Source organism: Helianthus annuus, chromosome 3, assembly GCF_002127325.2.
Source record: "Helianthus annuus cultivar XRQ/B chromosome 3, HanXRQr2.0-SUNRISE, whole genome shotgun sequence".
Taxonomy (NCBI): Eukaryota; Viridiplantae; Streptophyta; class Magnoliopsida; order Asterales; family Asteraceae; genus Helianthus; species Helianthus annuus.
Genome location: NC_035435.2, coordinates 153,820,616 through 153,835,240, shown reverse-complemented (window position 1 = coordinate 153,835,240; position 14,625 = coordinate 153,820,616). Strand labels below are relative to the sequence as shown.

Below are 14,625 nucleotides of genomic sequence, written 5' to 3'. Positions count from 1 at the left end.
TTTTCAAAACAATAAGGGAAATATACAACAGAGGTAACGAAACATACCTGAAGGCTGGAAATAACCTTATCCAAACGAATGCGCTCCGCATTCGCCTCTTCCAGAGCCTTGGAAGAACGGCTCTTCTTCTCCGCGGCCTCTTCAAGGGCCTTTGAGGCACGAGCCCCGGCTTCTTTGGCCTCTTCAAGCGCCTTCAAGGCGTCGGCCTTCGCCTGCAGCGCTTTAATAGAAATGGCCTCAGCCGCAGCTTTCTCGCTGCCCAAGACAACGTTTGCCGCCCTGACATTCGCCAACTCCTGCCGAGTATGAAACAGAACGTTATTCTGCTTAGCCCAAGATTCATTCCATTTCTTGCGCTCATTGGACAACTTTTCGTTCCAACTCTTGCGCTCAACAGCAAGGAGTTTAGCAAGTGTACGCACCTGTTTCAGCTGGGCAGTGGCAGCCCACTCAGAAGTCTGCTTCTGCTTCTCAAAAGCAGCTTTGTCCTTCTCCAGCTGCTCCGCACCCGCACGGGCAGCCTGGACCAGCTTTTCCGCTTCTGCCCGCATACGAGCAGCATCTTCCTCGCGCCGACCCAGCACTTTATAGTCTTCCAAAATGGCATTCGCCACAATGGAAGTCCCTACCAACATTGTTGAGAGCTGGTTTATACGCAACTCTCGAGGTGCGGCACGGGCGCGCTCAACTTCAAAGGGGGTCCCCAGACCACCCAAAATCTCCTTACAGGCCGCAGGATCATTCGAAATATCATCCCCCTGCATAACAGTCCAGGGGGGTCGGTGATAAACCATACTGCGACCCGGGGAATAAGTGCGGTAGTAATACTCCAATTCAGACTCCCCAGGCTGAATTGGAGGCCCGTCATACCCCGCACCACCGGCAGACGAGCCGGTACCCTTATCAACCGAAGACTTCTGCGGCTCAGCATCATGCTGCCGCGCTTCAGCGCCAGGTTTTTGCGGTTCAGCATCAGAATGTTGCTTCCCAGTAGCAGTGAACCGCACACTCAAATCGTCTCCCTCATTGGGAGAGATCAGATTGTTGGACGAATCGACAGTATCAAATATCTGGGCCGCAGCATTCTCTGCGGTACCCTCCTTCTGCACGGTTGACTCAGGTACCACCTTGACGGGAGGTGTCGACGGCACCTCCGTTGCACCCGCACTCGTGGCACGCGGGGGGGGGGGACTCCGGAGCATCGAAGATAGAAAAATCTTCATCTTGAGGCTCTGCAAAAAAGTCAAATAGCTATCAAAACTAGTTACACAACAGTTAAGACTAGATAGCCTACACTTACCAACGACAACCGCAGGTTTTTTCTGCGTCGGAGCAGACCTTTTGGTTACTAGTCTCCGACGTTTGGTTTCAACACCACCAGCAGCTTTCTGCTCTGGCCTCCTCTTCTCACCAATCACAGGGGGACCCGCAGCTGTCCCTCCCGCAGCCGCCTCTTTTGCATGCTTCTTCGCAGCACCAGAACGTGACTCCGCGGCTGTACCCAAACCCTCAAGGGTATCAGATACTATCACATAATCCTTGTGTCGAAGAAAAGAGGAATGAGAGATACCTGCTGCTTGCGGCACCAGATGAGGCACAGTAGTGACCTCCTTTATCTTCTTTTGGCGAAAGCGCACGCCCTTCACAGTTTGCCTCTTTGGCACACCTTTCGCTTCAGGGTCCCCCAAGGCCCCAAGATCACCTGCATGGAATCAATACGTCAATAAACCAACATTATCAACACAAGTGACAAAGCTTGGATATTATACCTTTGCCTGACGGCAACTCAACTGCCAGTGCAGCCTCAGTAGGCACCCGGAAGTTACTACGGATGATAGTATTGTGATCCTCTTCACCATCCGCACAAACCACGGTCTCAACCGTACCCAGGAAATCCGGGGCAAACATCCTCCATGCAGGAGCATTTTCTGATAGCAAACACAAATATCAGTAACGCACACAAAAATAAGGAACGTAAACAGATAAAAAGTACGTACCACCGCTCTTCTCCCGCACCACGGGTTTCGAGTTCTTGCTCCTCCTCAGCATCATACGCAACAGCCATAGTTGCGTATTGGTCAGCTTCACGGTCTCAATGGTCTGCAACTGAGGAAACCATTCCACTGACTTCGAGCTAGGGACCGCAATGGTCTCCGCGATGATCGTCTCGGTCACATTCCGAAACGTCATATCTGCAACAATGGCAGCAGCTTTGATGTAGAAGAATTTCTTCTTCCACATCGTCATCCCCTTGGGGGGAGTCATCAGCTTGGGGGTACCGTCTCGTTGACGGAAAGAAAAGAACCCCATGGACACTGTCATCTGATAGAACCGTCGGAAATCTCCGACGGTAGGCTCTATACCAAGAGCACGGAAGGTGAACTCAAAATTTCGAATCCGAATCATACCAAACGGACTCACTTGAGAAATGTGGACCTTGTACCACTCCAAGACATCCACGACAAACACCGTCAACGGTAACCGGAGATTACAGTCACCAAAAAAGTCGGCCCACATGGTCACATAACCGGCCGGAGCGTCAGCACCAGTATCACCCTCCGATGGATATTGAGCCCCATATTCAGGGGGCATTTGGACAGTAAGCATAAGATTGTCAAAAGACTTCTTGGTCCACCTTAACGCCGGTAAACCAACACCGGCAGCCCCATCGTCTTCTTCTTCAGCCATTACCGGCTGTTCAGGGTTTTCACCCTCCACATTGTGTGGATTCGATGGTTCAGCCATCAAAAATATTCAAGAAAGAAAAGATGGTGAACGGAAACACCAGCAACCTCACCGGAATTTCAGAAAAAATAGTCGGAGAAGACAGATAACCGTTTCTCTCTCAAACGGCAAATTTTTTGAATTTTCGAACAAGTGAGGGGAAACCACGAACGGTTTCCCCTTATATACCAATCGCAATTAATGCGGAGGGAGAAAACAAATGATCACGTTCAAAAAGAGCGAATCATAGGACACCACGTGTCGAGCGCCGTTTCCGCTGACGGTTGTCACGCGCGCGTGGCCGCCCACGCGCCTGACACAAGAGACGTTTCCACTCTTCGCTACAGTGCATTTAATGCCTCGGGCAGTGCAAACGTCCTTTCATTTCAGCACATGCCAGGAAGATCTCACCAACTTCCACCAACTCACACGTGCGTCCAGCCACGTATGCAACAAAAAGCGACTACATTATCCAATTATAAGCGGCATGCGGTTTCTCTGGTATACCGCACCATAACCCATACCGCATGTCGTTTTTTAACATACCCCTAAAAATAGGTAAAAACATATATCTCTACACTATAAGGGGGTATAATACCTATCCGCACTACCCACGAGCACACGTGGAATATGCGGCCTTGCCACACACGCGCCCGTTCAGGTGTGTCAGATGCTCAGAACCAGCGCTGGCCGTTGGACTGAACCGCATCTCAGACACAGGGGAACTGCATTGCCTTCATTCTCTTCAAGCTTCAAATCCCTCCTGTCCGGTTCACAACCGCAGAGGGTACACGAACACCTTCTTTAACGAAAGGAAGGAAGGGTATGCACGCGAACGCACATCAGCAACCCTATCTCCTGAACCTTCAAGAGCTACATCCGAGCCACACCCGCTTTGAGCAAATGTGGTAATGCAAAACCACAGACATTCACGAGGAGCTACGGACATAACCATAGCTTCCGCAGAGTGGTTGCTACGGAAGAGCCAAGCTCACTCCACATCACCGAACAATGCTACTACAAAGCAAACTCGGTATTGGAGCGGGAAGGTAAGTGGCTCCAAAACGAACGCAGAATAGCGCTCTAAATAAACCCGCGTCGAACAACAAGCGTCCGAACAGCGGTAACAAGTCTGCTTATGACTTTGTTAGCCCGACTATGGGCCGCATAGAATAAACAATGGTGGGCATACCCTTGCCTATGACCATGTTTATTTACCCATAGTAGGAATATACATTGTTCGACCAAACATGGCCAACAATGACGCAACGAGGTAACCGCAAAGAACGTGCGGTTACTAGAGAGCTATGACGATAAACACGAAAACCCCACAAAAAAGGGATCGTCGTCTCATAACTCGATGCTGAACATAGAGCTCGAGCAAAGCACTTGCAAGCATCAACAACTTTTGATCCCAGTCTCAAAGATTGGTCCAAAAGTTTTCTTTTCTTCTTCATGCACCAATTCAATAATTGGTATGAAGAAAAGCCCACCTTTAAAGGATGGGAAACCTCCACACACCTTCGAAACACCATCTCAGAGGTTGGTTCGAAGTTTGTGCAGCATTACTAACAAGGTCTCCAAGAGACCTTCGGCACAACAACAGGTGGCAGACCACCTGGTGACATAAATCGGCTGAGAATCTCGCATCAGACGAGATTCCTTCACCGATACGGAAGAGGCGTCAGATGACCCTTCCGGACCTCCAGCTCCATTTACATACAGAAAAGACCACACATGGTCTAGGATCTTCTCCAGACTCCAAACTACCTTCCAAACACCATAGTCCAGTACTCCTCCCACATACACCTTGTATGTGGCAGCAACACTAGACTGGGGGGACTTGAAGGGGTATGGTCCCAGATCTCGCGTCAGCATCGACCGCGAGTGACCATTACCCTTATCAAAACCCCCACTAGCTAACAACCCACTTGTGCCCATGCGGGAACGCATCGACACAAGGGTTGAATCCAATCTATCTAGTAACAAAGGAGGACTTACATGGAACAGGATAACGGTAGAGTGATGCGACATAGCATCACATCTGGTGTACGAAAACGGAAGTATTCACAGCAACGCGGCATCGCACCGCGTCCAGTGAACACTTCTATCAATACAGGAAAGCCTTACCTTAGGCATAGAAGAAGATGAACGTAGTGGTACGGCTGACACCGCACCATACGGACATTTTCGTCACGACAAGGGATGCAGGCAAGACGACGATGCGGCTAGCACCGCATCTCGCGTATTCCTTGATCACAAGTAGGAGACGCGGTAACTTCAGATGTTACCGCACGTAGCGATGCGGCTTGCACCGCATCCTATGTACTCAAGCAAGTGGTACTGACACCACAGTGCAAGTGGCACCAATGACAGTTACCTGTCAGAGCTACGTAAGCAATGGACTGACGTGGCGTAACCTCCATAACCGACGAGCCTGACACACCTGAAAAGGGGCAGCACGTCGTCAGTCCATCCATCATCATCCTCCTCCACTCCTCGGCTATAAATACCAACCCCAAACCAGGTTTGAGGTATCTTCTCACAACTCTCTCACTACTACTACTATCTTACTTTGCTTCCCAAGCAAACTACTGATTCTCACGCCGGAGAGTGGTAACAAGGAGCACCCCCCACCCCATCCTCCTTGTTACGAGTCACGGCTTGTTTCCTTGTGCAGGAGATCAACCACCGGTGATCCAGCCAGCGATCCTCGAGAGGAAGGGATTAACCCTTCTTGACGAGACCAGTGAGTTAACCCTGCCCGGTTAACCATTGTTTCATCAATGGCAAAACTGTAAATTCGAACTGAGAACGAAATCGTAATTTGGCTAGAGAAAAAATAAAACTAATAAAACAGTTATAAATTTAAACGGGGTAAAATTATAATTTGGCTGGACCAATTGAAAGCGTCTGCCTGCTACTATTCCCCTCCATGCCTTTTCTATGTATATAAAATAAAATATATCAAACATCAAAACCACTATACCACATGTACTTTTGATAATGAAATGAAATATGCTCTCAATTATAGTTGTACTAACTTTGAAAATGCAAAAAGCAAAAAGAAAAAAAAACTTTGATATTGCAAAAAAAAAAAAAAAAAGGTAGTCGTCCTTTTCCACCAGTAGAATGATGGAACTATTGCCGCCCATATTTTTGTATATGTAGGTAATTATATTATAGAAAAAGGTAAATTGTTACAATAGAGGTGAACAGAAAACCGAAATAACTAAAAATATTGAACTGAAATAAAAATCAACAATTTGGTTTTCATATTTTTAATAACTGAAAATTTTTGTTCGGTTTTCAGATAACCGTTTTCAATAACCGAACTGAACTGATAAGTTAAAATCAGTGTTGTAAAAGTCCGATTACTCGGCCGAGTACTCGGTCCTCGGACCCCCTCCGAGGCGACTTCCTCCTAGGCGGTCTTAATTAGTCGGCCTCGGGATTACTCGGGAGTACTCAGTGCCTAGTCGGCCTAGTCGGCGCCTAGTCGGACGTAGTCGGCCTAGTCGGTCTAGGCGGTCAACGTGATTTGTTGACTTTTAATCGGTCAAACTCGGTCAAAATTGGCATACTCGGCCTTGTACTCGGACTACTCGGCCTTGTACTCAGACTAGTCGGACTTGTATTCAGAATATTTGAACTTTAAACATGTTTCATTTTAAATTATACTTAGTTGACATGAATTATGTTTATTTTAACACATAAATAATATATAACAATTAATTTTCTTTATATTTACCATGTCCGCGTACTCCCCGAGTACTCTCCGAGTACTCCGATTACTCCCAACTCCCTAGTCGGCCGACTAGGGACCGCCTAGCGACTTTTACAACACTGGTTAAAATAGTAGGGAAAATCCATATATTTTTATGTTTTAGTTAAATGTTTAACCTATGCTACTAAGAATTATTAATTTTATTCTTGATTATTAAATATTTATAATAAGAACATTAACATGTTTATTTATCATTGAAATGATTTCCATTGTTTATAAGAAATAACAAAATTTAACTTAAAAATTAAATGATTTTCAAAGTATTATAAAATAAAATGTCTTAACAAAAACTTTGTAGAAACATAAAATATATTAGAAGGTTAGTTTTATGTGAATAATAGTAATTAAAAAGACTAAATATATTAATTTAAAATGTAAACATTTAAGAAAGATTTTTAAACGTTGAATTATACTTTTTATTTTTGAATCTTACGTGATTTGTTTCAAAAACTGAAAACTGAACCGAACCGTAGCTAAAACCGAAATAACCGAAACCAAACGGTTTTTAAAAACAGAAAACCAAACTTTCGGTTACGGTTTTGCTTTTACCCAAAAATTGAACTGAACTGTGCACACCCCTAGATTATATATTGGTTTTTAATTTTAGACTAGTATTTAGGATCCATGCGACGGGTCTTTTTAAACCGAACAAAAAGTAAACGTAAAAATGTTGAATCATGCATACTCTTTGCGGCGTGTTAATGTGAAAAAAATTAGACCGAAACGTAAACATAGAAAAGAATAACCAAGGGCGGAACTTGAACAATAACTCAATGGGAGCCGTACTCTCAAAATCCTATTCGATGGGGCGGACTCTTAAAAATCTAATAATTTACACAACAAAAAAAATCGACAATTTTTGGTGAAATTAACACTATGAGCGAAAAATTGGTGGGGGCGAACCACCCCCGGTCCCCAATAAAGCTTTGCCAATGAGAATAACTAACTCGACCTAGGACCCGCACGTTGCAACGAGGTCATTAGACGATAAAAATAGACGTAAAATCGTTGAACCACATACACGCTGCAACGTGTTAACTCGAAAAATTTAGACTGAAACTTTAAACAAAAAATGTAAAATATGAAAAGTACAAGGGAATAAAGATGAAAGTAGAAAAGTGTTAGGGTTGGTTATAAATAAAAAATGTTTTGTGACAAAATTGTAAAAGATGAAAAGTATAAGGGCTAATATTATGATACTTTATGTGGGTTTGAGGTGTGGTTTATGACTGATATTATGATACTTTATGACTTTTTACACTTTTTATAAGTTTTTGGACTTTGTAGCCAACTTCTTGCCATATATATAAGGCTATGAGGTATGGTGATGGCCCATCATTGGAGGATGATCCGCCACGTAAGCGCCACGTAGATCGGGTGTGAGGATGGAGGTGAGGAAATGGGGGATGTGCCTAAAATATATGTATATGTTGTATGTATATATGTGTGTGAGAGGGGGTTTTGTCTTCTAGTGGGGCGTCTTTAACGTCCGGTTGTAGCCGTTTGGGACGCGGCCGGTTGGGGGGGGGGGGATGGGGGGAGGAGCGGCGCCGGTCCTCAACTATCCCAGGCCGAAGCCTACACTGGGCAGCCTAATATTAAAAAGTAAAAAGTAAATGATTATTTCTTGTGTTTTAATTTAGGTTGATTAATTTATCTTTGAATAAATTACCATTTGAGTATGTGTGATTTAGTCAAATTTACTGAGTTTAATTTTTGAATTCTTAACCCATTAAACTTCTAATAGTTCTAATTGCACTAATTAACTAACACCATCCAAAAAGTATCCTCATGTCTTGTACTATTACACAACAGATGGGCTAAAAATCATGGATGCAATTTAAAGCTACCTAGTCATGAGTCAATAATCATGACAGTCAGCAATACTTGATGGCTTTAAGACTATTGTATATCTTTATGTTTTGATTTGTTTATCTTTTATTTGTGTCTAAATAAAATCCTAAATGTTGATGATCTATAACAGCTATCCTACCGCATGAGTTTACGCATATAATACGTTGTAATTCAATGCTATGCACCGTCGCAACGATGGGTAAATTACTAGTTTTACAACTAGTATGATCAGCAGACTTTCTCAAGTATCAAACAATTTTTTATCAAACTGAAGGTCAAAATCAGTAATCTTGACCTAAAAGTCAAATAATTACCAGCATTGATCATTCTTTTTCTTGCCCAAAGCAAGGCACAAGCCACCACAAAAGGATGAAGCATGAAACACACAGGCAGAAAGAAACTTATAATTTGACACTATAATCTGAAAGAATATAATTACATAATACATCAAGATCTCCATTAAAGCTTCTAGGAAAGAAGCCGATTCAAGCCTCATTTTCTCTGTTATTCTTCAAGGAATTCTGGCAGCAAATTGCTTGGCATGAAAAGTTCCATTCTTTACTACAATACTAATCAAACTGAGCCGAGAAACTCGACCACAAACCAATTATCCAATAGAAAAGACTGAAATCTAAGGATAATTAGAACGAAAAGGTCAAGATTTTGACTTTCCATCTCACCCCGATGTAGGCTGCAGCATCTCAAGTTCCAAGCTTTTACTAAAACCTACAACTGTGAACTCTCATCAGGAAATGAGCCAGCTTTGCAAACATCACCGCGACACAAGGGGCAAATCCTGTTAGGAGAATTCAAACTTGCTTATGTTAACTTTTTTCATTAAAAGATGAATCCACAAATCCAAGTAAGGCTCAAGTTGAAAGGGGTCATTTCTGGTAAAATCAGATCGAGTAGCAGCCACTTTTTGTCCATTTTTGTAACAATTCATAAATGATTTTTGTGTTAATTATGATTACAAAACAATGTTATTACAATGATAGTCTAAGGGGCTGTTTGGCAACATCTGAATGTAAGTGCTGAACCAGTAAGAGGTCTGAACCATTAAGTGCTGAACCAGTAAGAGCCTGTATAATGCTTAACCATTCAGAGGCAAATGTCTGACCAATTCAAATTAGATGTCTTAACCATTCAGACTTTGGATAAATCTTAACCATTCAGAGGCAAATGTCTGAACCATTCAGACATCTGCTCGTGAAACAAACAGTCTGAACCATTAAGTGCTGAACCAGTAAGAGGGGTCTGAACCATTAAGAGTCTCATTAAGAGGTAAACAAACAGCCCCTAAATCTTTAAATAAAACGATTCAGGAGGTTGTATGCAATAAACTTTTTGGACAACTTTCACCAGTTTGACTTTGACCCGTTTGACCCGTTCCCCTTTTAGTTAGTTCTTTTTATTTGACCTATATTAGCCCGTTCAGGATAAAACACTACCCATATCGACCCATTCACGAATAAAGAAGTCAAACTTGTAACATCTAAATCACGAATAAAGAAGCCAATACTTGGAACAAAGATAAATAACACATGTCTTGAAACGTTTCTTCGGAAAAAAGAAGGTATGATAGAAACAACGATGAAATAAGATACGGGTTTAAATGCACCTGTGAATTTCCTTGAGCCATTTGTCAATGCATAATCTATGAAACTCATGATGGCAAGGGAGAACCCGAACTTCATCTCCATCCTCATATTCAACAAGGCAAATGTAACATCTGTATAAACCAAAATAAAAGTTTAATCTAAAACTCGTAACGTTTTGAGAATCATTTTGCTATACATTTCAAACACACACATACTGTGCATCGTCTTCGGTCACATGCTTTGACAACTTGCGGTAAAGTTTAACAGGAAGTGCTTCCACAACTTCAGTTGGAGTGGGACCCGATCCGATTGAAGAAAGTGCGGGTCGGGATGAAGAAACTACAGGTTGCTGGCGAATCTCATCCAAAACCTATATTAAACAAGTCCACTAGGTTCAACCCGTAATAAAATAGTTAAAAAAATAAAATACAAAAAGGCAAAAGCACCCTCCATTGAAAAAACATGACATTACCTCAAAGAGAGCTTCAGTCAATAGAACAATTCTTGATATGCTGCGCCTATCATTGGTCCCATCATTTAGATCTTGATTATTAAGAGGACATGCGCAGTGACCTGTTCGATACTGACCTGACAATATACAAGACCTCTCATGACCAAGATTCGTAAAACGACCTTCCAATCGTTGCAATGCATGTACCTACGACAACGAAAGCTCATCAAAATACTGTAATATACATGTAAGTGCTTGGATGTGTGTGATACTGATTTACTGATTATTGTGACTTTAAGAGGGTGTTTGGGGTTGAGTTTTGAAGGAGATTTTTAGAATATTGAGTTTTGAAATCGTAAATAATCAGTTTTGAGTGTTTGGGTAAAAAAAAAAATTGATTATTTGCGTTTAGAAAGTTACAACTCCCCCCCCCCCCCCCCCTACTGCAACAAAACGCAGTTTTCTAAAAATTGATTATTTGCGTTTAGAAAAAGATTTTCACTTGTTTATTTTGTAAATATATATTTGCCAAACACTCAAATAGTTGATTATCTGATTATTGTGATATCAAGCAACATAATCAAATCCAAACACTATCTTTCAACATCACGTTTTGTTACAGTTAATTATCTGATTCTGATTATTGAAACGCATAATCTATTTTCAAAACTCAACCCCAAACACCCTCTAAGCCGTAATAATCAGTTTTCAGTGTTCTGATTAAAAGATTATAATTATGATTATTTGATTAATTAGGGGCTGAATAATCAACTTTCTATAATCAGTTGCATACTTGCAGTAGCTTTAGTGCTTAGCTGATTTTTCAAAAAATATTAAGATTTTTTTTTTATTTAGCACTCTTTTTTACCGACAGTTTCATACTTAGGGGTATCTGGTATTGTATCATGAAAGTAATGAGAAAGTTTAAAATACAACACCACCTTATCGTGCGCGAGCATCTTAACCGCACATCTGATCTAATCTAGGCATTCAATTGAACGCAGTGGCACAATAGTAATTAACTTTGCATAATTACGCACATTATAATATATAATTACGCATGGGTTGGGTTAAGCCCTAATTACGCACGTTATTTGCATAATTACGCATGGGTTGGGTTAACCCTAAAATTACGCACGTATTTGCATAATTGCGCACGTTATAATGGTGGTCGCGTACGCATCGCACGATAAGGTGGTCTTGTACGTTAACTGGCCTCTTTATATCTAAGACGAAATAATCAGAATACAATAAAACAGGCTGCAGGTGACGGCGTTTGGACGTGTTTGTTTGAAGTTGCGATAATCAGCCATTTGAGTGATTGACAAATTTTGGTTATTTGAATTTTACATATTCAATAACAAAATTAGGGAATCTGTTGCAGCTATTTCTAAAATGATTACCAAAAAATTAATTCCACATCACTAGGGGTGTAAACGAGCCGAGCCCGACTAGGCTCGAGCTCGGCTCGTTATGTTTTTATGAAGCTCGAGCTCGGCTCAGTTCGAGCCTACTTCTCTGAGCTCGAGCTCGGCAACCTCAAATGAGCTAGAAGCTCGGCTCGAGCTCGTTTCAACAGCGATTAAGCGAGCCAAAGCTCGCTCGAGCTCGGCTCACCAATGTTATCATCATCATTATTATATTATATATAAAAAACTAAAATTTTGTTTAGGCTCATTTGGGCTCGCGAGCCTAAACGAGCTTTATATTTCAGGCTCGAGCTCGGGCTCGATAACTAAACGAGCTCTATTTCAGGCTCGGGCTCGGCTCGTTAAGGCTTGACTCGTTTGAGCTTTTAACCGAGCCGATCACGAGTAGCTCTCGACACATCACCTTATAAGTTTAACAGAATCCCAGAAACAGTTTGTTTTACTTTTAAGGTAATATGTGTACCTGCGATCGTATTCTTCTTCTCCGTTCATTAAAATTTTCCCGATGTTCCAAAAGATTGCTATAGCTTGTTTCTCTAGCACCCGTATTTTCAACTTCAAAATCATGATTCCCATACAAAGTGTTGGTTACGGTGGATGAAGAATAACTAGAAGACGTTGTGGATATCATCACATTCTCATTAGACAAACGCGGTCCCATATCACGAACATCAACATCATTCACAGCTTCCCGTTGTAATTCAGGAAGCGTTGGTCTATGAAGAACCCTGTCGCGAAGTCTTCCAACGCTTAAAGTTCGGCTAAACCGAACATTTTGTTCAACGTACTCTCGGGATTCCGTTCGCCTATGACGACCATACCAAGAACCATTTCTTGGATAATCATAATACATGTTTCCGTTAGATTCCGTTCCATTGTTATCATTACCATTCGGGCCCAGTTCATGGATAGAGCTTGCATCACTATTATCAGAACCGGAACCAGAATCGGAATTGGAATCGTCGTCTCGTGGTCCAGGAGACATTGGCATGAAACAAGATGGAAAAATCTCACAACCGTGACGGATTCTATTTTTCTTACTATAATGTCGGGAATGAGGATGGTCATCATTTGATACTATGGAACTTGTAGAAGATTCGGGATACGCCGTTAAGGAACGTGAACTTATATTACCGGGAAGCAAATTAAAACGCGAAAGAAAGTTACTTGACGGGTTGTGAGATGAACCACTCTCGTTTCGTGAAGTGCCACTCAGGCTTGATTCACCCCATTCACCAAAATGTGTTTCGGAAGGTACTTGAGCTTGATTTTTAGCCCGTTTGACTTTTTTGTTCTGGTATAGTTTACCTTTTGACTTTGATGAATTCATGTTTGACATGTTGCATTCAGTATCATTTTGTTTGGCCTCATGATCGGATACCTGAAGAGATCAAATTTAACATAAAAAGCCACTAAACATAGAAATCCTGATTAAGCAGAACCATTTTACAACCAATAACGATCATCAACTCACAATAACAATAGTTCTCTCGGTACTTATAAACAAAGATATTTTGATGGGCGATGCTAAAGATGTGTGTAGTGGTGTGGCGCTGACGGCCACATCAGCCCATAGGAGCGCCAAACACCACCCCGAAGGGGCACCATAGCGGTGTTATGTGTGTGAAATTAATTTTTGGGCCAATGCAAAAAAAAAAAAAAAAAAACGTCACCATCTCCAAAAGGGTTTTGTCACGTCATTTGGGCCGTATGATGTCATATGGGTCATATGATATGGCGAAAACCATACTAGTCACATCAGTCATTTCTTTAACAGTCAAACACATCATACTTGCCATACGATTTGGTGAACGCCGCCTCATACGGGTCCTCACACAACCCATATGACCACTTTTCACCTGTCATACAACCTACTACATGACATCATACGGCCCGTATGACATTATTTTGATAGAAACATGTCAATATTCAAAAGGTTATCATTATATAGTCTATCTAACAGGCACCACAAATGTTAATCAGCATTAACCTTATCAAAACCAACACTGAAATATATCTTTTACTCATCACTAGAAACAAATTTCAATCGAAATCCCACCAAATCCCTGCTCCTCAAATTCACGAAAGCACAGTAAACAAGGGTTATAATTGGTAAAAAATGCATAATATAACAAAAACAAGAATAACCTGTTCTTCATCATCAGTGTCGTCACTACTATCAGAAGATCCAGATGTGGGTCGAATACAAGAAGCCTGAAACACATTTCTTGAATAACTCCGGCGACCCAATGAGGGTTCAGGATCCATAGATTTACTGGTGCTCGATCCCATCTGAACACCCACAATCGATTAACCTTAACCCACAAAATAATTCAAGTGTTCAGATGCTAACAACAAAATGAAGATTAAAGAAAGGTGGGTTCTCAGATCCAACAGAACTTATAAAAGATTTGTTGTTAAAGATGAAGAAGAAGAAGTGGGTGAAGTGTTGTAGGTCAGCATTGTGAGCTGGTGAGGAGGGAGACCGACACAATCATACGATTCAAATCCAAACGCACAGTGTACCAACTGTGGGGCTTTGCGTCATTTGAAACTGTTACTAGGTTTATTTTGAATACCAGTCAATTTTTTTCAATTTTTGTATACCACTAAAGTTATTAAAGGTTTTTCCGTATTTGGTTTCGGTTGACGATGATAATGGTTCGGTTTGTTACGATAACGGTATGGTACTAATATTCGGGAAAGTTTACAATGCCAGTTTTGAATACAACTTCATTTTTAATAAAATTTAGAGTAAACTGCAATTTTACACTCTTT

General features: G+C 41.7%; 2 protein-coding genes across 2 annotated transcripts; both read right to left on the bottom strand.

Moving 5' to 3' along the window:
- Positions 1-1,116: 1,116 nt before the first annotated feature.
- Positions 1,117-2,219, bottom strand: LOC118490535. Its single transcript, XM_035988227.1, has 4 exons — positions 1,998-2,219; positions 1,770-1,928; positions 1,301-1,495; positions 1,117-1,232 (listed from the first exon to the last, which is right to left on the bottom strand). The coding sequence occupies exons 1-4, from the start codon at positions 2,188-2,190 to the stop codon at positions 1,117-1,119; spliced, it is 663 nt and encodes a 220-aa protein (XP_035844120.1). The 5' UTR covers positions 2,191-2,219.
- Positions 2,220-8,653: 6,434 nt separating this feature from the next.
- On the bottom strand, positions 8,654-14,420 carry LOC110930183. Its single transcript, XM_022173421.2, has 6 exons — positions 13,996-14,420; positions 12,311-13,228; positions 10,439-10,624; positions 10,182-10,336; positions 9,987-10,097; positions 8,654-9,161 (listed from the first exon to the last, which is right to left on the bottom strand). Exons 1-6 carry the CDS (start codon positions 14,137-14,139, stop codon positions 9,092-9,094), a joined length of 1,584 nt encoding a protein of 527 aa, XP_022029113.1. The 5' UTR covers positions 14,140-14,420; the 3' UTR covers positions 8,654-9,091.
- Between the last annotated feature and the right edge of the window lie 205 nt (positions 14,421-14,625).